Source organism: Oncorhynchus clarkii, chromosome 26, assembly GCF_045791955.1.
Source record: "Oncorhynchus clarkii lewisi isolate Uvic-CL-2024 chromosome 26, UVic_Ocla_1.0, whole genome shotgun sequence".
NCBI classification, from domain to species: Eukaryota; Metazoa; Chordata; class Actinopteri; order Salmoniformes; family Salmonidae; genus Oncorhynchus; species Oncorhynchus clarkii.
The window spans coordinates 48090474-48115366 of record NC_092172.1 but is presented as its reverse complement, the minus strand read 5'-3'; the positions used below and the strand labels follow the sequence as shown (position 1 = coordinate 48115366).

The 24893-nt window shown below is 47.9% G+C and overlaps 1 protein-coding gene across 1 annotated transcript in view; it reads right to left on the bottom strand.

Moving 5' to 3' along the window:
* The window catches only part of LOC139385215 (probable E3 ubiquitin-protein ligase HERC1), a 230863-nt gene that overhangs the window by 65863 nt on the left and 140107 nt on the right, over positions 1-24893 (bottom strand). The window contains exons 50-58 of the mRNA XM_071130328.1: positions 23746-24014; positions 23537-23589; positions 20007-20207; positions 18513-18687; positions 16302-16569; positions 6413-6626; positions 5637-5842; positions 2921-3048; positions 2123-2259 (exon numbers count right to left, since the gene is read on the bottom strand). Coding sequence (XP_070986429.1) covers positions 2123-2259; positions 2921-3048; positions 5637-5842; positions 6413-6626; positions 16302-16569; positions 18513-18687; positions 20007-20207; positions 23537-23589; positions 23746-24014 — 1651 coding nt within the window. The remainder of the gene's footprint in view (positions 1-2122; positions 2260-2920; positions 3049-5636; positions 5843-6412; positions 6627-16301; positions 16570-18512; positions 18688-20006; positions 20208-23536; positions 23590-23745; positions 24015-24893) is intronic.

Here is a 24893-nt window from a genome sequence, read left to right as displayed (position 1 = left end):
CACTACACAGACCTCCCACCTCCACTACACATACCTCCCACCTCCACTACACAGACCTCCCACCTCCACTACACAGACCTCCCACCACCCCCACTACACAGACCTCCCACCTCCACTACACAGACCTCCCACCTCCACTACACAGACCTCCCACCTCCACTACACAGACCTCCCACCTCCACCTCCACTACACAGACCTCCCAACTCCACAACACAGACCTCCCAACTCCACAACACAGACCTCCCAACTCCACTACACAGACCTCCCACCTCCACTACACAGACCTCCCACCTCCACTACACAGACCTCCCACCACCTCCACTACACAGACCTCCCAACTCCACTACACAGACCTCCCACCTCCACTACACAGACCTCCCACCACCTCCACTACACAGACCTCCCACCACCTCCACTACACAGACCTCCCAACTCCACTACACAGACCTCCCACCTCCACTACACATACCTCCCACCCCCTCCACTACACAGACCTCCCACCTCCACTCCACTACACAGACCTCCCACCTCCACTACACAGACCTCCCAACTCCACTACACAGACCTCCCAACTCCACTACACAGACCTCCCACCTCCACTACACAGACCTCCCACCTCCACTACACAGACCTCCCACCTCCACTACACAGACCTCCCACCTCCACTACACATACCTCCCACCTCCACTACATAGACCTCCCACCTCCACTACACAGACCTCCCACCTCCACTACACAGACCTCCCACCACCTCCACTACACAGACCTCCCACCCCCACTACACAGACCTCCCACCTCCACTACACAGACCTCCCACCCCCACTACACAGACCTCCCACCTCCACTACACAGACCTCCCACCTCCACTACACAGACCTCCCACCTCCACCTCCACTACACAGACCTCCCAACTCCACTACACAGACCTCCCAACTCCACTACACAGACCTCCCACCTCCACTACACAGACCTCCCACCTCCACTACACAGACCTCCCACCACCTCCACTACACAGACCTCCCAACTCCACTACACAGACCTCCCACCTCCACAACACAGACCTCCCAACTCCACTACACAGACCTCCCACCTCCACTACACAGACCTCCCACCTCCACTACACAGACCTCCCACCACCTCCACTACACAGACCTCCCAACTCCACTACACAGACCTCCCACCTCCACTACACAGACCTCCCACCACCTCCACTACACAGACCTCCCACCTCCACTACACATACCTCCCACCTCCACTACACAGACCTCCCACCACCACTACACAGACCTCCCACCTCCACTACACAGACCTCCCACCTCCACTACACAGACCTCCCACCTCCACTACACAGACCTCCCACCTCCATCCCTCTGGTAGTTGACGCTCAGAGGACTAACCACAGACCTCCCACCTCCATCCCTCTGGTAGTTGACGCTCAGAGGACTAACCACAGACCTCCCACCTCCATCCCTCTGGTAGATGACGCTCAGAGGACTAACCACAGACCTCCCATCTCCACTACACAGACCTCCCACCTCCATCCCTCTGGTAGTTGACGCTCAGAGGACTAAACACCAACTAATAAAAGGTTTCAACCCAAAACACCTTCCTAACTATTCAGTAAAAGAGGTTTCCATAACGAGACCAAACACTCAGCAATTATAGTTAAAGGTCACAACATACTAACAAAAAAAAGGTTTCTGAACATTGAATAGTTACAGTGTGTGTATATATGTGTGTGTGTGTGTATATATGTGTCTCTGTGTGTGTGTGTGTGTATATATGGGTGTGTGTGTGTATATATGTGTCTCTGTGTGTGTGTGTGTGTGTGTGTGTGTGTGTGTATATATGTGTGTGTGTGTGTATATATGTGTGTCTCTGTGTGTGTGTGCGTGTGTGTGTGTGTGTGTATATATATATATATGTGTGTGTGTGTGTGTGTGTGTGTGTGTGTGTGTGTGTGTTTATATATGTATGTGTGTGTGTGTGTGTGTGTGTGTGTGTGTGTGTGTGTGTGTGTGTGTGTATATATGTGTGTGTGTGTGTGTGTATATATGTGTGCGTGTGTGTGTATATATGTGTGTGTGTGTGTGTGTGTGTGTGTGTGTGTGTCTCTCTCACCGTTGACCTGCCAGATGTTGACTAGTTTCTCCATGGCAGCTGCCAGGTATTTCCCCGTAACGCTCCAGACTAGAGGAGACAGACTGGGGTCCCCTGGGGAACCAAGACACTGCCCACCCTCCTCTGGAGAACCAGCACTGTGGACACACACACAAATATACACAGAGACATGCAGAGAGAGACACACAGAGAGACACAGAGAGAGACACACAGAGAGAGACACACAGAGAGAGACACAGAGAAACACACAGAGAGAGACACAGAGAGACACACAGACAGAGACACACACAGAGACACACAGAGAGAGACACACAGAGACACACAGAGAGAGACACAGAGAGACACACAGAAAGAGACACAGATAGAGACACACAGAGAGACACACAGAGAGAGACACACAGAGAGACACAGAGTGACACACAGAAAGAGACACAGATAGAGACACACAGAGAGACACACAGAGAGAGAGACACACAGAGAGACACAGAGAGAGATACACACACAGAGAGACACACACACAGAGAGACACACACACAGAGAGACACACAGAGAGACACACAGAGAGACACACACACAGAGAGAGACACACACAGAGAGACACACAGAGAGACACACAGAGAGAGAGACATTAACATTTTAGTAATTTATCAGAAGCTCTTATTCAGAGTGACTTACAGTCAGTGTATTAGATAGCTAGGTGAGACAACCTCCTATCACAGTAAGTAGAGACGTCTGTAGTAGACTGAGAGGGTTAGGGAAGTCTGTCTCCAGAGGTCAGAGGTGAGAGGTGCTGCTTACGTCCTGTTGAAGACGCAGGTCAGTTGGAGGGTGTACTGGTTCTGAGTAACGCTCCACACCCGGACTGTTCCGTCGTTACCGCTGGTGGCCAGCAGGCCTTTCCTACTGCACCAACCACACGTGATCACCTGGAGGAAACAGGAAACACACCACGTTTCACACGCCGTAATGAAGCCTTTATACGGCCTACCCTAACCCTCTACCCCTAACCCTCTACCCATAACCCTCTACCCATAACCCTCTACCCTAACCCTCTACCCTAACCCTCTATCCCTAACCCTCTATGCCTAACCCTCTACGCCTAACCCCTACTCACCCTAACCCCTACTCACCCTACCCCTCTACCCCTAACCCCTACTCACCCTACCCCTCTACCCCTAACCCTCTACCCTAACCCCTACTCACCCTACCCCTCTACCCTAACCCTCTACCCTAACCCTATACCCATAACCCTCTACCCTAACCCTCTACCCTAACCCCTACTCACCCTAACCCTCTACCCTAACCCCTACTCACCCTAACCCTCTACCCTAACCCTCTACCCTAACCCTCTACCCATAACCCTCTACCCTAACCCTCTACCCTAACCCCTACTCACCCTAACCCTCTACCCTAACCCTCTAACCTAACCCCTACTCACCCTAACCCTCTACCCTAACCCCTACTCACCCTAACCCTCTACCCATAACCCTCTACCCTAACCCTCTACCCTAACCCTCTACCCTAACCCCTACTCACCCTAACCCTCTACCCTAACCCCTACTCACCCTAACCCTCTACCCTAACCCCTACTCACCCAAACCCTCTAACCTAACCCTCTACCCCTAACCCTCTACCCTAACCCCTACTCACCCTAACCCTCTACCCTAACCCTCTATCCCTAACCCTCTATGCCTAACCCTCTACCCCTAACCCCTACTCACCCTAACCCTCTACCCTTCTACCCTAACCCCTACTCACCCTTAACCTCTACCCTAACCCTCTACCCCTCTACCCTAACCCTCTACCCTAACCCCTACTCACCCTTACCCTCTACCCTAACCCTCTACCCCTAACCCTCTACCCTAACCCCTACTCACCCTAACCCTCTACCCATAACCACTCCAGTACTCACCCTAACCCTCTACCCTAACCCTCTACCCTAACCCCTACTCACACTAACCCTCTACCCATAACCCTCTACCCTAACCCTCTACCAATAACCCTCAACCCATAACCCTCTACCCTAACCTCTACTCACCCTGACCCTCTACCCTAACCCCTACTCACCCTAACCATTTACCCTAACCATCTACCCATAATCCTCTACCCTAACCCTCTACCCTAACCCTCTACCCATAACCCTCTACCCTAACCCTCCACCCTAACCCTCTACCCTAACCCTCTACCCTAACCCTCTACCCATAACCCTCTACAATAACCCTCTACCCATAACCCCTCCAGTACTCACCCGAACCCTCTACCCTAACCCTCTACCCATAACCCCTCCAGTACTCACCCTAACCCTCTACCCATAACCTTCTACCCTAACCCTCTACCCATAACCCCTCCAGTACTCACCCTAACCCTCTACCCATAACCCCTCCAATACTCACCCTAACCCTCTACCCTAACCCCTCCAGTACTCACCCTAACCCTCTACCCTAACCCTAACCCTCTACCCATAACCCCTCCAGTACTCACCCTAACCCTCTACCCTAACCCTCTACCCTAACCCCTACTCACACTAACCCTCTACCCATAACCCTCTACCCTAACCCTCTACCCTAACCCTCTACCAATAACCCTCAACCCATAACCCTCTACCCTAACTTCTACTCACCCTGACCCTCTACCCTAACCCTCTACCCTAACCCCTACTCACCCTAACCCTCTACCCTAACCCTCTACCCATAATCCTCTACCCTAACCCTCTACCCTAACCCTCTACCCTAACCCTCTACCCATAACCCTCTACCCATAACCCTCTACCCTAACCCTCCACCCTAACCCTCTACCCTAACCCTCTACTCACCCTAACCCTCTACCCTAACCCCTCCAGTACTCACCCTAACCCTCTACCCTAACCCTCTACCCATAACCCTCTACAATAACCCTCTACCCATAACCCCTCCAGTACTCACCCGAACCCTCTACCCTAACCCTCTACCCATAACCCCTCCAGTACTCACCCTAACCCTCTACCCATAACCCTCTACCCTAACCCTCTACCCATAACCCCTCCAGTACTCACCCTAACCCTCTACCCATAACCCCTCCAGTACTCACCCTAACCCTCTACCCTAACCCTCTACCCATAACCCCTCCAGTACTCACCCTAACCCTCTACCCTAACCCCTCCAGTACTCACCCTAACCCTCTACCCTAACCCTCTACCCATAACCCCTCCAGTACTCACCCTAACCCTCTACCCTAACCCCTCCAGTACTCACCCTAACCCTCTACCCATACCCCTCCAGTACTCACCCTAACCCTCTACCATAACCCCTCCAGTACTCACCCTAACCCTCTACCCATAACCCCTCCAGTACTCACTCTAACCCCTACTCACCCTAACCCTCTATCCATAACCCCTCAAGTACTCACCCTAACCCTCTACCCTAACCCTCTACCCATAACCCCTCCAGTACTCACCCTAACCCTCTACCCTAACCCCTCCAGTACTCACCCTAACCCTCTACCCTAACCCTCTACCCATAACCCCTCCAGTACTCACCCTGCTCTGGTGAGCCTCCAACTTCACAGAAGAGCACTTGCGCAGGTCACCCGCCATGTCGGCAAAGGTTTGCGGCCGGCTCTGGTTGTCTCTGTCGTGAGCGGCCAGCGTGCGGACCAGCTGCTGAGCGGCCCACTGCCGGTGTCCCGAGGACAGACGAGAAGACAGGCAGCAAGCAGCCAGCGCGTTGGCCAGCTCCAGAGGTCCTACAGCAGTGGGATGATAGGAAGGATGGGTATACAAATGTGCAATTAAACCTGCTGGAACCAAAACAAAAGGGGGTGGAAGAAGGAACGGTGAGTGAGTTTTATTTTTTTGTTGGGGGGGGGGGGGGGGATGAGAGGATGTTAATTATAACATAATGAATGGTCCAAAACACTACGGTGATAATGACAACTAGCACGAGCACTGTGGAGGCTAGCACAAACTGCTAACAACAGCTAGTAGCTACATGTCTGTATGTACTGTCATCCCCTGCAGACAATCTGAATATACGAGGAGACTACAAATCTATAATCACTGCCCCCCCCCCGCTGCCCCCCCCCCCCCCCTGTTTCAACCATTTCTTAAATTAAACATTCTAAATGAGCTGAGAAATATCTTTGTTTATCCCATAATGCAATTTTACAAACAAAACGGACATAGTCATTTACAAAAACTCTATTGAATTGTGACGCCACCGCATAACGACATGCCGACGACAGACAACGTGTGACAGTATCGCAACGTCTAGAAATCTCCGAGGACCACAGAGGCCGACTCCGGGTCTCACGAACCTCTCTTCTCCGCGTCAGCCTTGTCATAGTTGGGTCGGAGCCGGGCCCCTTTATCAGCGAGTAGGGCCACGAGGGCCTGGGTGACCACGAAATTGGGTGACGTCACCAGTTTGTTCTCCTCGGCCACGCCCCTCAGGAAGCTGGGGAGGAACTTCCTCTGGACGGGGTCGTCTACCGTGGTCAGGTTCATCCCCGTTGCCGCCGAGATCAGATTCTAGAGACGGGTAGATATACAGGTTCTAGATCAGTCAGAGGAACCCTAACACGCTAGATCAGGTTCTAGAGACAGATAGATATACTGGTTCTAGAGACAGATAGATATACTGGTTCTAGAGACAGATATATATACTGGTTCTAGAGACAGATAGATATACTGGTTCTAGAGACAGATAGATATACTGGTTCTAGAGACAGATAGATATACAGGTTCTAGAGACAGATATATATACAGGTTCTAGATCAGTCAGAGGAACCCTAACACGCTAGATCAGGTTCTATAGACAGATAGATATACAGGTTATAGAGACAGATAGATATACTGGTTCTAGAGACAGATAGATATACAGGTTCTAGAGACAGATAGATATACAGGTTCTAGATCAGTCAGAGGAACCCTAACACGCTAGATCAGGTTCTATAGACAGATAGATATACAGGTTCTAGAGACAGATAGATATACTGGTTCTAGAGACAGATAGATATACAGGTTCTAGAGACAGATAGATATACAGGTTCAAGAGACAGATAGATATACAGGTTCTAGAGACAGATAGATATACTGGTTCTAGAGACAGATAGATATACAGGTTCTAGATCAGTCAGAGGAACCCTAACACGCTGGATGGGGGTCGTCTATGGTGGTCAGGTTCATCTCCAGCGGAGCATTTGATTTATTCAGGGTAGCCCAACTGAGACCAGGATCTCATTCCCAATGGTGCCCCTGAGCACAAACAGTTTCTCACAACAGGAAGAACTATTTATATTCCAACTAAAATTAAATAAACAAGCACAAGGAACAACCTCAACACAAACAATTTCAACAAATAAACCATTACAATCAATGGAAACAACTGCAGTCCTCAATGAATTCAACACCAGAGACTGACCAATCGGAACCAGGGAATCAAGAAGCAAGGGATGTTGGGAGTTATTCCAACAATGACAATGGGGGAGGGGGGGGGCTTAAACTAAAGGAGTATTGTTAGAGACCAGAAGGAACTCAAGAGTTAACCAATCATTATTTTACTCGGAAGCATGTGTAGTAGGGCTTCGTGAATCAAACAGGAACTAGGAATTGATCTATGGGACTTTAATGAGGACCAGGCGTTTGCTAGAGGAGACAGCGGTGAGTATTAATGAGGACCAGCCGTTTGCTACAGGAGACAGTGATGAGTATTAATGAGGACCAGCCGTTTGCTACAGGAAACAGTGATGAGTATTGATGAGGACCAGCCGTTTGCTACAGGAGACAGTGGTGAGTATTAGTGGAAGTTAATGAGGACCAGCCGTTTGCTAGAGGAGTCAGTGGTGAGTATTAGTGAGGACCAGCCGTTTGCTACAGGAAACAGTGATGAGTATTAATGAGGACCAGCCGTTTGCTACAGGAGACAGTGGTGAGTATTAGCGGAAGTTAATGAGGACCAGCCGTTTGCTAGAGGAGACAGTGATGAGTATTAATGAGGACCAACCGTTTGCTAGAGGAGACAGTGGTGAGTATTAGTGGAAGTTAATGAGGACCAGCCGTTTGCTAGAGGAGACAGTGATGAGTATTAATGAGGACCAGCCGTTTGCTACAGGAGACAGTGATGAGTATTAATGAGGACCAGCCGTTTGCTACAGGAGACAGTGGTGAGTATTAGTGGAAGTTAATGAGGACCAGTCGTTTGCTTGAGGAGACAGTTGTGAGTATTGGTGGAAGTTAATGAGGACCAGCCGTTTGCTAGAGGAGACAGTGATGAGTATTAATGAGGACCAGCCGTTTGCTAGAGGAGACAGTGGTGAGTATTAGTGGAAGTTAATGAGGACCAGCCGTTTGCTAGAGAAGACAGTGGTGAGTATTAATGAGGACCAGCCGTTTGCTAGAGGAGACAGTGGTGAGTATTAATGAGGACCAGCCGTTTGCTAGAGGAGACAGTGGTGAGTATTAGTGGAAGTTAATGAGGACCAGCCGTTTCCTAGAGGAGACAGTGATGAGTATTAGTGAGGACCAGCCGTTTGCTACAGGAGACAGTGATGAGTATTAATGAGGACCAGCCGTTTGCTACAGGAGACAGTGGTGAGTATTAAGGAGGACCAGCCGTTTGCTACAGGAGACAGTGGTGAGTATTAGTGGAAGTTAATGAGGACCAGCCGTTTGCTAGAGGAGACAGTTGTGAGTATTAGTGGAAGTTAATGAGGACCAGCCGTTTGCTAGAGGAGACAGTGGTGAGTATTAGTGGAAGTTAATGAGGACCAGCCGTTTGCTACAGGAGACAGTGGTGAGTATTAGTGAGGACCAGCCGTTTGCTACAGGAGACAGTGGTGAGTATTAGTGGAAGTTAATGAGGACCAGCCGTTTGCTAGAGAAGACAGTGGTGAGTATTAATGAGGACCAGCCGTTTGCTACAGGAGACAGTGGTGAGTATTAGTGAGGACCAGCCGTTTGCTAGAGGAGACAGTGGTGAGTATTAGTGGAAGTTAATGAGGACCAGCCGTTTGCTAGAGAAGACAGTGGTGAGTATTAATGAGGACCAGCCGTTTGCTAGAGGAGACAGCGATAAGTATTAGTGGAAGTTAATGAGGACCAGCTGTTTGCTAGAGAAGACAGTGGTGAGTATTAATGAGGACCAGCCGTTTGCTACAGGAGACAGTGATGAGTATTAGTGAGGACCAGCCGTTTGCTAGAGGAGACAGTGATGAGTATTAGTGAGGACAAGCGTATTAGTGAGGACCAGCCGTTTGCTAGAGGAGACAGTGATGAGTATTAGTGAGGACCAGCCGTTTGCTAGAGGAGACAGTGATGAGTATTAGTGAGGACCAGCCGTTTGCTAGAGGAGACAGTGGTGAGTATTAGTGAGGACCAGCCGTTTGCTAGAGGAGACAGTGGTGAGTATTAGTGGAAGTTAATGAGGACCAGCCGTTTGCTAGAGGAGTCAGTGGTGATTATTAGTGAGGACCAGCCATTTTCTAGAGGAGACAGTGGTGAGTATTAATGAGGACCATCCGTTTGCTAGAGGAGACAGTGGTGAATATTAGTGGAAGTTAATGAGGACCAGTCGTTTGCTAGAGGAGTCAGTGGTGAGTATTAGTGAGGACCAGCCGTTTGCTACAGGAGACAGTGATGAGTATTAATGAGGACCAGCCGTTTGCTAGAGGAGACAGTGGTGAGTATTAGTGGAAGTTAATGAGGACCAGCCGTTTGCTAGAGGAGTCAGTGGTGAGTATTAGTGAGGACCAGCCGTTTTCTAGAGGAGACAGTGGTGAGTATTAATGAGGACAAGCCGTTTGCTAGAGGAGACAGTGGTGAGTATTAATGAGGACCAGCCGTTTGCTAGAGGAGACAGTGGTGCGTATTAGTGGAAGTTAATGAGGACCAGTGGAGAGATAGAAGGAAGTCATTGGCTCAAGAGGTACACCTGCTGTATTAAACACCGGCTGTATTCTACACCGGCTGTATTAAACACCGGCTGTATTAAACACCGGCTGTATTAAACACCGGCACCGGCTGTATTAAACACCGGCTGTATTAAACACCGGCTGTATTAAACACCGGCTGTATTCTACACCGGCTGTATTCTACACCGGCTGTATTCTACACCGGCTGTATTCTACACCGGCTGTATTCTACACCGGCTGTATTAAACACCGGCTGTATTAAACACCGGCTGTATTAAACACCGGCTGTATTAAACACCGGCTGTATTCTACACCGGTTGTATTCTACACCGGCTGTATTAAACACCGGCTGTATTCTACACCGGCTGTATTCTACACCGGCTGTATTAAAATCCGGCTGTATTAAACACCGGCTGTATTCTACACCGGCTGTATTGAACACCGGCTGTATTCTACACCGGCTGTATTGAACACCGGCTGTATTAAACACCGGCTGTATTGAACACCGGCTGTATTCTACACCGGCTGTATTGAACACCGGCTGTATTAAACACCGGCTGTATTCTACACCGGCTGTATTGAACACCGGCTGTATTAAACACCGGCTGTATTAAACACCGACTGTATTCTACACCGGCTGTATTCTACACCGGCTGTATTAAACACCGGCTGTATTAAACACCGGCTGTATTCTACACCGGCTGTATTGAACACCGGCTGTATTGAACACCGGCTGTATTAAACACCGGCTGTATTGAACACCGGCTGTATTCTACACCGGCTGTATTAAACACCGGCTGTATTAAACACCGGCTGTATTAAACACCGGCTGTATTAAACACCGGCTGTATTAAACACCGGCTGTATTGAACACCGGCTGTATTCTACACCGGCTGTATTAAACACCGGCTGTATTAAACACCGGCTGTATTAAACACCGGCTGTATTCTACACCGGCTGTATTAAACACCGGCTGTATTCTACACCGGCTGTATTAAACACCGGCTGTATTGAACACCGGCTGTATTCTACACCGGCTGTATTAAACACCGGCTGTATTAAACACCGGCTGTATTAAACACCGGCTGTATTAAACACCGGCTGTATTAAACACCGACTGTATTAAACACCGGCTGTATTCTACACCGGCTGTATTCTACACCGGCTGTATTCTACACCGGCTGTATTAAACACCGGCTGTATTAAACACCGGCTGTATTAAACACCGGCTGTATTAAACACCGGCTGTATTAAGCACCGGCTGTATTAAACACCGGCTGTATTAAACACCGGCTGTATTCTACACCGGCTGTATTCTACACCGGCTGTATTCTACACCGGCTGTATTGAACACCGGCTGTATTGAACACCGGCTGTATTAAACACCGGCTGTATTGAACACCGGCTGTATTCTACACCGGCTGTATTAAACACCGGCTGTATTAAACACCGGCTGTATTAAACACCGGCTGTATTAAACACCGGCTGTATTAAACACCGACTGTATTAAACACCGGCTGTATTCTACACCGGCTGTATTCTACACCGGCTGTATTCTACACCGGCTGTATTAAACACCGGCTGTATTAAACACCGGCTGTATTAAACACCGGCTGTATTAAACACCGGCTGTATTAAGCACCGGCTGTATTAAACACCGGCTGTATTAAACACCGGCTGTATTAAACACCGGCTGTATTAAACACCGGCTGTATTAAACACCGGCTGTATTAAACACCGGCTGTATTAAACACCGGCTGTATTAAACACCGGCTGTATTAAACACCGACTGTATTAAACACCGGCTGTATTCTACACCGGCTGTATTCTACACCGGCTGTATTCTACACCGGCTGTATTCTACACCGGCTGTATTAAACACCGGCTGTATTAAACACCGGCTGTATTAAACACCGGCTGTATTAAACACCGGCTGTATTCTACACCGGTTGTATTCTACACCGGCTGTATTAAACACCGGCTGTATTCTACACCGGCTGTATTCTACACCGGCTGTATTAAAATCCGGCTGTATTAAACACCGGCTGTATTAAACACCGGCTGTATTGAACACCGGCTGTATTCTACACCGGCTGTATTGAACACCGGCTGTATTCTACACCGGCTGTATTGAACACCGGCTGTATTAAACACCGGCTGTATTGAACACCGGCTGTATTCTACACCGGCTGTATTCTACACCGGCTGTATTAAACACCGGCTGTATTAAACACCGGCTGTATTGAACACCGGCTGTATTAAACACCGGCTGTATTAAACACCGGCTGTATTCTACACCGGCTGTATTGAACACCGGCTGTATTAAACACCGGCTGTATTCTACACCGGCTGTATTGAACACCGGCTGTATTAAACACCGGCTGTATTAAACACCGACTGTATTCTACACCGGCTGTATTCTACACCGGCTGTATTAAACACCGGCTGTATTAAACACCGGCTGTATTCTACACCGGCTGTATTGAACACCGGCTGTATTGAACACCGGCTGTATTAAACACCGGCTGTATTGAACACCGGCTGTATTCTACACCGGCTGTATTAAACACCGGCTGTATTAAACACCGGCTGTATTAAACACCGGCTGTATTAAACACCGGCTGTATTAAACACCGGCTGTATTAAACACCGACTGTATTAAACACCGGCTGTATTGAACACCGGCTGTATTCTACACCGGCTGTATTAAACACCGGCTGTATTAAACACCGGCTGTATTAAACACCGGCTGTATTCTACACCGGCTGTATTAAACACCGGCTGTATTCTACACCGGCTGTATTAAACACCGGCTGTATTAAACACCGGCTGTATTAAACACCGGCTGTATTAAACACCGGCTGTATTCTACACCGGCTGTATTAAACACCGGCTGTATTCTACACCGGCTGTATTAAACACCGGCTGTATTAAACACCGGCTGTATTAAACACCGGCTGTATTGAACACCGGCTGTATTCTACACCGGCTGTATTCTACACCGGCTGTATTAAACACCGGCTGTATTAAACACCGGCTGTATTGAACACCGGCTGTATTAAACACCGGCTGTATTCTACACCGGCTGTATTCTACACCGGCTGTATTAAACACCGGCTGTATTCTACACCGGCTGTATTCTACACCGGCTGTATTCTACACCGGCTGTATTCTACACCGGCTGTATTGAACACCGGCTGTATTGAACACCGGCTGTATTAAACACCGGCTGTATTGAACACCGGCTGTATTCTACACCGGCTGTATTAAACACCGGCTGTATTAAACACCGGCTGTATTAAACACCGGCTGTATTAAACACCGGCTGTATTAAACACCGACTGTATTAAACACCGGCTGTATTCTACACCGGCTGTATTCTACACCGGCTGTATTCTACACCGGCTGTATTAAACACCGGCTGTATTAAACACCGGCTGTATTAAACACCGGCTGTATTAAACACCGGCTGTATTAAACACCGGCTGTATTAAGCACCGGCTGTATTAAGCACCGGCTGTATTAAACACCGGCTGTATTAAACACCGGCTGTATTAAACACCGGCTGTATTAAACACCGGCTGTATTGAACACCGGCTGTATAATACACCGGCTGTATTAAACACCGGCTGTATTCTACACCGGCTGTATTCTACACCGGCTGTATTAAACACCGGCTGTATTAAACACCGGCTGTATTGAACACCGGCTGTATAATACACCGGCTGTATTAAACACCGGCTGTATTCTACACCGGCTGTATTCTACACCGGCTGTATTAAACACCGGCTGTATTAAACACCGGCTGTATTCTACACCGGCTGTATTCTACACCGGCTGTATTCTACACCGGCTGTATTCTACACCGGCTGTATTCTACACCGGCTGTATTCTACACCGGCTGTATTCTACACCGGCTGTATTAAACACCGGCTGTATTAAACACCGGCTGTATTAAACACCGGCTGTATTCTACACCGGCTGTATTCTACACCGGCTGTATTAAACACCGGCTGTATTAAACACCGGCTGTATTCTACACCGGCTGTTTTCTACACCGGCTGTATTAAACACCGGCTGTATTCTACACCGGCTGTATTCTACACCGGCTGTATTAAACACCGGCTGTATTAAACACCGGCTGTATTCTACACCGGCTGTATTCTACACCGGCTGTATTGAACACCGGCTGTATTCTACACCGGCTGTATTCTACACCGGCTGTATTCTACACCGGCTGTATTAAACACCGGCTGTATTAAACACCGGCTGTATTCTACACCGGCTGTATTCTACACCGGCTGTATTAAACACCGGCTGTATTAAACACCGGCTGTATTAAACACCGGCTGTATTCTACACCGGCTGTATTCTACACCGGCTGTATTAAACACCGGCTGTATTAAACACCGGCTGTATTCTACACCGGCTGTTTTCTACACCGGCTGTATTAAACACCGGCTGTATTCTACACCGGCTGTATTCTACACCGGCTGTATTAAACACCGGCTGTATTCTACACCGGCTGTATTCTACACCGGCTGTATTGAACACCGGCTGTATTCTACACCGGCTGTATTCTACACCGGCTGTATTCTACACCGGCTGTATTAAACACCGGCTGTATTAAACACCGGCTGTATTCTACACCGGCTGTATTAAACACCGGCTGTATTAAACACCGGCTGTATTAAACACCGGCTGTATTCTACACCGGCTGTATTCTACACCGGCTGTATTAAACACCGGCTGTATTAAACACCGGCTGTATTCTACACCGGCTGTATTCTACACCGGCTGTATTAAACACCGGCTGTATTCTACACCGGCTGTATTCTACACCGGCTGTATTCTACACCGGCTGTATTCTACACCGGCTGTATTCTACACCGGCTGTATTAAACACCGGCTGTATTCTACACCGGCTGTATTCTACACCGGCTGTATTCTACACCGGCTGTATTAAACACCGGCTGTATTCTACACCGGCTGTATTCTACACCGGCTGTATTCTACACCGGCTGTATTCTACACCGGCTGTATTCTACACCGGCTGTATTAAACACCGGCTGTATTCTACACCGGCTGTATTCTACACCAGCTGTATTCTACACCGGCTGTATTAAACACCGGCTGTATTCTACACCGGCTGTATTAAACACCGGCTGTATTCTACACCGGCTGTATTCTACACCGGCTGTATTGAACACCGGCTGTCTAAAATAACTCCAGTGTTAGTGTTTATAACCAGTATTAAATTAACTCTAATTGGTCTAAAATAACTCCAGTGTTAGTGTTTATAACCAGTATTAAATTAACTCTAATTGGTTTAAAATAACCCCAGTGTTGGGTGTTTATAACCAGTGTTAAATCCAAACCACGCCCCTCATTATCATATTTCCCAGCATGCTCTATTGCAGGTTGATTTTTAGAATCGTTTTTTCCCTCAATATCTATGTTTTTACACGTAGCACATCGATTGATTAATTCATCTTATGCTACTCAAATACGAATAACATACATTTTGATCAACTAATCCGATCTGTTACTTTTGTAGTTAATTGCGTCCATTACTGAAATGGTTGTTCCAGTTTGGATGGTTTAGGTCGTCTCTCGTATCTTAGTCTTCCCGACCCAGCAGTCAATCTGAACGTAGGTTACGGGAGAACAAACATGTCAAAATGGTTGGAGATCTTCACTCTGGCTGGATTCCCATAGGAATTACACAGCACGATGCCAACCAATCATAATGTGATCTGCAGGCCTGAAAACCTCGAGTTTCATTCAGGCTACTACTGTATTGGTGTCAAACTAGGCCCTCACTAGGCCCTCACTAGGCCCTCACTAGGCCCTCACTAGGCCCTCACTAGGCCCTCACTAGGCCCTCACTAGACCCTCACTAGGCCCTCACTAGGCCCTCACTAGGCCCTCAAAGTAAGGCCTCGTTAAATACTTGTTGTATTGCTGTTGAACATTTTTATTTTAAATGATCTGGCTCGGGGGAAGCCCACAGGACAACAAAAAACAATGACTGCAGACAATCTCTTGTCTCTGTCAATAACAAATACAGTCATGGCTGGTAACTAACTACAATTCACTCGAAAGCTAAGGCACTCTGGGAAATATGTATAGGTCAAGTTAAGTATTGCATAAGTGTGGTGCTGAACTAAAGTTGTGTTGACTTGAACTTCCTGTCTTTTTGAAAGTCGTTGAGTGCAGTAGAGAACTGGTCACTTCCTGTTTCTCTTCCAGTCTATTATCTTTGTGTGAGTCTGAGTTGTGTATCTGTTGTTACCTGTGTGCAGAGCTGGACCAGCAGCTTGGCAGCGTTGGGGCTGTTGGAGGCCAGACAACCCACAGCCGTACTGAGATAGGCCAGACAGGAGATAGGTTTGCTGGCCTTGGTGGCCCCTCGGGGCCGCTCTGAGGCCCCTGATCCAGATGTGGGGCTGGTGGAGAGGCCGGCTCGCCCCGCTGCAGCCAGACACATCAGTCTGACCAGGGTCCTGATGTCTGTCAGACCCAGAGACTCCAACCCTGCTGCCAGGCTGCAGCTAGAACCACTGAGAGAAAGGGAAAGGGGGAGAGAGAGGGGAGGGAGGGAGAGAGAGGAGGGGAGAGAGAGGGGAGGGAGGGAGGGAGAGGAGGGGAGAGAGAGGGAGAGAGAGGAGGGGGAGAGAGGAGGGGAGGGAGAGAGAGAGAGGAGGGAGGGAGGGAGGGAGAGAGAGAGGGGAGGGAGGGGAGGGAGAGGAGGGGAGAGAGAGGGGAGGGAGAGAGACAAGGGGAGAGAGATAGAGGGGGGGAGAGAGAGAGAAAGGGGGAGGGAGAGGGGAGGGAGAGAGTGGAGGGGAGGGAGAGAAGGCCATACTCATAAACATATAGTAGTTGCAATGCAGTTCACCCTTATACACTGACACCAACTAAACACAGTGGAACATGAGATGAATGGAGAGAGATCGAGACTGAGAGAGACACCAACGAGACAGAGAGACAGCCAGAGACAAAGAGAGAGAGAGAGAGAGAGAGCGCCCGAGAGAGAGAAAGAGACAAAGACCAACACATTATCCAGTCCTACACACAGTCCTACACATAGTCTACACACAGTCCTACCACTAGTCTACACCTAGCCTACAACCAGTCCTACACCTAGTCTACACAGTCCTACACCTAGTCTACACACAGTCCTACACAGTCTATACACAGTCCTACACAGTCCTACACCTAGTCTACACACAGTCCTACACCTAGTCTAAACACAGTCCTACACATAGTCTACACACAGTCCTACACATAGTCTACACACAGTCCTACACCTAGTCTACACCTAGCCTACAACCAGTCCTACACCTAGTCTACACAGTCCTACACCTAGTCTACACACAGTCCTACACATAGTCTACACACAGTCCTACACCTAGTCTATACCTAGCCTACAACCAGTCCTACACCTAGTCTACACAGTCCTACACCTAGTCTACACCTAGCCTACAACCAGTCCTACACCTAGTCTACACAGTCCTACACCTAGTCTACACACAGTCATACACCTAGTCTAAACACAGTCCTACACCTAGTCTAAACACAGTCCTACACATAGTCTACACACAGTCCTACACCTAGTCTAAACACAGTCCTACACCTAGTCTACACACAGTCCTACACATAGTCTACACACAGTCCTACGCATAGTCTACACACAGTCCTACCACTAGTCTACACCTAGCCTACAACCAGTCCTACACCTAGTCTAAACACAGTCTACACCTAGTCTACACAGTCCTACACATAGTCTACACACAGTCCTACCACTAGTCTACACCTAGTCCTACACCTAGTCTACACACAGTCCTACACCTAGTCTAAACACAGTCCTACACACAGTCCTACACATAGTCTACACCTAGTCTACACACAGTCCTACACCTAGTATACACACAGTCCTACACCTAGTCTACACACAGTCCTACACCTTGTCTACACCTAGTCTACACACAGTCCTAAACCTAGTCTACACGTAGTCCACACCGAGCCTACACCCAGCCCTACACCTAGTCTACACCTAGTCTACACAGTCATACACCTAGTCTACACCTAGTCCTACACCTAGTCTAAACACAGTCCTACACACAGTCCTACACATAGTCTACACCTAGTCTACACACAGTCCTACACCTAGTATACACACAGTCCTACACCTAGTCTACACACAGTCCTACACCTTGTCTACACCTAGTCTGCACACAGTCCTAAACCTAGTCTACACCTAGTCCACACCGAGCCTACACCCAGCCCTACACCTAGTCTACACCTAGTCTACACAGTCATACACCTAGTCTACACCTAGTCCTACACCTAGTCTACACCTAGTCTACACCTAGTCTGCACCTAGTCTACACACAGGTCTACACCTCGTCTACACTTCGTCTACACCTAGTCTATACCTAGTCTACACCTAGTCTACACCTCGTCTACACCTAGTCTACACCTAGTCTACAGACAGACCCACCTGACAGAGAGTAGAGACAGGGCTCTCATCACCATGGTCCTGGCCAGGAGGACCTGCGCTGCAGAGGTCACTCTCCTCAGAGCCATGACCCTGTCGTGGGGGTTCTCCAGCGCTGCGGCCTGCTCCCCCAGAGTCACCCTGCCCGAGGAGCTGTTCTCCACCGCGCCCTGGCAGCCTGGGAAACACACGCAGACACGTGCTGAAGCTGGCGCACAATGTAGAATTACAGAGAGGACCAGACACATCTGAACCACCCACATTACAGAGAGGACCAGACACATCTGAACCACCCACATTACAGAGAGGACCAGACACATCTGAACCACCCACATTACAGAGAGGACCAGACACATCTGAACCACCCACATTACAGAGAGGACCAGACACATCTGAACCACCCACATTACAGAGAGGACCAGACACATCTCACCCACATTACAGAGAGGACCAGACACATCTGGACCACCCACATTACAGAGAGGACCGTACACATCTGAACCACCCACATTACAGAGAGGACCAGACACATCTGAACCACCCACATTACAGAGAGGACCGTACACATCTGAACCACCCACATTACAGAGAGGACCGTACACATCTGAACCACCCACATTACAGAGAGGACCAGACACATCTCACCCACATTACAGAGAGGACCGTACACATCTCACCCACCCACATTACAGAGAGGACCAGACACATCTGAACCACCCACATTACAGAGAGGACCAGACACATCTCACCCACATTACAGAGAGGACCAGACACATCTGAACCACCCACATTACAGAGAGGACCAGACACATCTCACCCACATTACAGAGAGGACCAGACACATCTGAACCACCCACATTACAGAGAGGACCAGACACATCTGAACCACCCACATTACAGAGAGGACCAGACACATCTGAACCACCCACATTACAGAGAGGACCAGACACATCTCACCCACATTACAGAGAGGAACAGACACATCTGGACCACCCACATTACAGAGAGGACCAGACACATCTGAACCACCCACATTACAGAGAGGACCGTACACATCTCACCCACATTACAGAGAGGACTAGACACATCTGAACCACCCACATTACAGAGAGGACCGTACACATCTCACCCACATTACAGAGAGGACCAGACACATCCTAACCACCCACATTACAGAGAGGACCGTACACATCTGAACCACCCACATTACAGAGAGGACCAGACACATCTCACCCACATTACAGAGAGGACCGTACACATCTCACCCACATTACAGAGAGGACCGTACACATCTGAACCACCCATATTACAGAGAGGACCAGACACATCTCACCCACATTACAGAGAGGACCGTACACATCTCACCCACATTACAGAGAGGACCAGACACATCCGAACCACCCACATTACAGAGAGGACCAGACATATCTGAACCACCCACATTACAGAGAGGACAAGACACATCTGAACCACCCACTGTGTTTATCAGCCCCTCACCTATCTGCAGCAGAGTCTCCTCCATGCTGTTGGTGGCAGTCACCATGGCTACGGACGCTCCCAGGGGGTCACTGTCGGGGAACTGGACGGCCTCTGGGACGACCCGGCGCTCGCTCAGACCCAACGGTCCCGCCAGCAGCTCAAACTCCTCGTCCCCAGTTAACCTCTCATCCTCATCAACATCCAGCATGTCCCATTCCTCTGAAAGGGTTGTAGAGAATAACAGTCATACTATCAGCCACGTGGTTATAGAGAATAACAGTCCTACTATCAGCCACGTGGTTAGAGAGAATAACAGTCATACTATCAGCCACGTGGTTATAGAGAATAACAGTCATACTATCAGCCACGTGGTTATAGAGAATAACAGTCATACTATCAGCCACGTGGTTATAGAGAATAACAGTCATACTATCAGTCATGTGGTTATAGAGAATAACAGTCATACTATCAGCCATGTGGTTATAGAGAATAACAGTCATACTATCAGCCATGTGGTTATAGAGAATAACAGTCATACTATCAGCCATGTGGTTATAGAGAATAACAGTCATACTATCAGCCACGTAGTTATAGAGAATAACAGTCATACTATCAGTCATGTGGTTATAGAGAATAACACAGCCATACTATCAGCCATGTGGTTATAGAGAATAACAGTCATACTATCAGCCACATGGTTATAGAGAAAAACAGTCATACTATCAGCCACGTGGTTATAGAGAATAACAGTCATACTATCAGCCACGTGGTTATAGAGAATAACAGTCACACTATCAGCCATGTGGTTATATAAAGTAACAGTCATACTATCAGCCACGTGGTTATAGAGAATAACAGTCATACTATCAGCCACGTGGTTATAGAATAACAGCCATACTATCAGCCATGTGGTTATAGAGAATAACAGCCATACTATCAGCCACGTGGTTAGAGAGAATAACAGTCATACTATCAGCCACGTGGTTATAGAGAATAACAGCCACACTATCAGCCACGTGGTTATAGAGAATAACAGTCATACTTTCAGCCACGTGGTTATAGAGAATAACAGTCACACTATCAGCCACGTGGTTATAGAGAATAACAGTCATACTATCAGCCACGTGGTTATAGAGAATAACAGTCCTACTATCAGCCATGTGGTTATAGAGAATAACAGTCATACTATCAGCCACGTGGTTATAGAGAATAACAGTCCTACTATCAGTCATGTGGTTATAGAGAATAACAGTCATACTATCAGCCACGTGGTTATAGAGAATAACAGTCATACTATCAGCCACGTGGTTAGAGAGAATAACAGTCATACTATCAGCCACGTGGTTATAGAGAATAACAGTCATACTATCAGTCATGTGGTTATAGAGAATAACAGCCATACTATCAGCCACGTGGTTATAGAGAATAACAGTCATACTATCAGCCACGTGGTTATAGAGAATAACAGTCATACTATCAGCCACGTGGTTATAGAGAATAACAGTCATACTATCAGCCACGTGGTTATAGAGAATAACAGCCATACTATCAGCCACGTGGTTATAGAGAATAACAGTCATACTATCAGCCACGTAGTTATAGAGAATAACAGTCATACTATCAGCCATGTGGTTATAGAGAATAACAGTCATACTATCAGCCACGTGGTTATAGAGAATAACAGTCATACTATCAGTCATGTGGTTATAGAGAATAACAGTCATACTATCAGTCATGTGGTTATAGAGAATAACAGTCATACTATCAGCCACGTGGTTATAGAGAATAACAGTCATACTATCAGCCACGTGGTTATAGAGAATAACAGTCATACTATCAGCCACGTGGTTATAGAGAATAACAGCCATACTATCAGCCACGTGGTTATAGAGAATAACAGTCATACTATCAGCCACGTAGTTATAGAGAATAACAGTCATACTATCAGCCATGTGGTTATAGAGAATAACAGTCATACTATCAGCCACGTGGTTATAGAGAATAACAGTCATACTATCAGCCACGTGGTTATAGAGAATAACAGTCATACTATCAGCCACGTGGTTATAGAGAATAACAGTCATACTATCAGTCATGTGGTTATAGAGAATAACACAGCCATACTATCAGCCACGTGGTTATAGAGAATAACAGTCATACTATCAGTCATGTGGTTATAGAGAATAACAGTCATACTATCAGCCATGTGGTTTTTTTTTAATTTTATTTATTTATTTATTTTATTTTACCTTTATTTAACCAGGCAAGTCAGTTAAGAACAAATTCTTATTTTCAATGACGGCCTGGGAACAGTGGGTTAACTGCCTGTTCAGGGGCAGAACGACAGATTTGTACCTTGTCAGCTCGGGGGTTTGAACTCACAACCTTCCGGTTACTAGTCCAACGCTCTAACCACTAGGCTACCCTGCCGCCCCATAGAGAATAACAGTCATACTATCAGCCATGTGGGTATAGAAAATAACAGTCATACTATCAGCCATAAAGCTACAGTGGACCAGTCATACTATCAGCCATAAAGCTACAGTGGACCAGTCATACTATCAGCCATAAAGCTACAGTGGACCAGTCATACAATCAGCCATAAAGCTACAGTGGACCAGTCATACTATCAGCCATAAAGCTACAGTGGAACCAGTCATACTATCAGCCATAAAGCTACAGTGGAACCAGTCATACTATCAGCCATAAAGCTACAGTGGAACCAGCCATACTATCAGCCATAAAGCTACAGTGGAACCAGTCATAATAAAGCTACAGTGGACCAGTCATACTATCAGCCATAAAGCTACAGTGGAACCAGTCATACTATCAGCCATAAAGCTACAGTGGAACCAGTCATACTATCAGCAATAAAGCTACAGTGGAACCAGCCATACTATCAGCCATAAAGCTACAGTGGAACCAGTCATACTATCAGCCATAAAGCTACAGTGGACCAGTCATACTATCAGCCATAAAGCTACAGTGGAACAGCCATACTATCAGCCATAAAGCTACAGTGGAAAAGCCATACTATCAGCCATAAAGCTACAGTGGAACCAGTCATACTATCAGCCATAAAGCTACAGTGGAACCAGGCATACTATCAGCTATAAAGCTACAGTGGACCAGTCATACTATCAGCCATAAAGCTACAGTGGAACCAGTCATTCTATCAGCCATAAAGCTACAGTGGACCAGTCATACTATCAGCCATAAAGCTACAGTGGACCAGTCATACTATCAGCCATAAAGCTAAGGTGGAACCAGTCATACTATCAGCCATAAAGCTACAGTGGAACCAGTCATACTATCAGCCATAAAGCTACAGTGGAACCAGGCATACTATCAGCCATAAAGCTACAGTGGAACCAGTCATACTATCAGCCATAAAGCTACAGTGGAACCAGTCATACTATCAGCCATAAAGCTACAGTGGAACCAGTCATACTATCAGCCATAAAGCTACAGTGGAACCAGTCATTCATATGATCAGGGACAAGAACCTCTGGAACAAGTGACTCATCATGTTTAATCAGAACCGGTACCTTCATAGACACTGTCCTGCTTCCCCAACAGGTCCGGGGCGAGTCCTTTATATCTGAACATGGACCATGACACGTGTTAGTGATCACAACGTCATCTTGTCACTGTTACACAGTGTGTATCGAATCTTAAGTTTTAGTTGTACAACACAAGAGTCACAAGTCTGTAATTTAAAAAAATCCTGGCGCGTCACCTTCTGTCCGCCACTGACCTCTCCGTCACGGGGACTGTGGTTTTACTCTTAACCGCCAGGTGTTTGTCCCGACAGCTACCACAGAGGAGGTAGTAGGGGTTGCCGCTGCCGCACTCCCCTCCGAACCACCCGTCTACGTAGGAGCCGTTGCTCCGGTAACCCTGTCGGTTGGCGCTGCGCCCGCAGCCAGGGTGGCTCTTCTTCATGTGCTGGTTGAAGTTGGCAACGCTAGCCTCACACAACTCACACACTACCACCTCGTCTCGTTCCTCTGTCTCACACACATGCTGCCAGGGGACAGGGAGGGGAGGGAGGGGACACGGAGACAGGGAGGGAGGGGACACGGAGGGGAGGGAGGGGACATGAAGACAGGGATGGGGACACGGAGACAGGGAGGGGACACAGAAACGTAAACACAAAGTCAGTTCATATCTAGGACATCAATAGCATGATGCCACTAACAGACAGGTGAGTATGACAGCAGAATAGACAACATGATACCATAGCAACAAGATGATTAGCCATGAATTAACCACAAGCAACAAGACTTGATGATCAATGCCACCCACTGTAATCACCATTAGCATGTTAGCGTTCCACCTGATTTACTAGCAAACCCCATTGACATCCCATCCACAGCATGCTAGTTAGGCTAACGACAGAAATCACTGCCATGGGTAGTCAGTGGCAGAGCATGATGCAATGTGTGTGTGTGTGTGTGTGTGTGTGTGTGTGTGTGTGAGTGAGAGTTTGAGCGTGTGTGTGTGTGTGTATGTGTGTGTGTGTGAGTGAGAGTTTGAGCATGTGTGTGTGTGTGTGTATGTGTATGTGTGTGTGTGTGTGTGAGAGTTTGAGCATGTGTGTGTGTGTGTATGTGTGTGTGTGTGTGTGTGTGTGTGTGTGTGTGTGTGTGTGTGTGTGTGTGTGTGTGTGTGTGTGTGTGTGTGTGAGAGAGATAGTTTGAGTGTGTGTGTGTGCGTGTGTGTGTGTGTGTGTGTGTGTGTGTGTGTGTGTAAGACAGGGAGATAGTTTGAGAATGTGTGTGTATGTGCGTGTGTGCATGCGTGTTTGAGTGTGTGATAGTGAGTAAGCATCAACCTCTCTAAGCAGACAGTTAGCATTTTACAGCACCCAAGTGAATGAGTGTGTGAGTGAAAGTTAGCTGG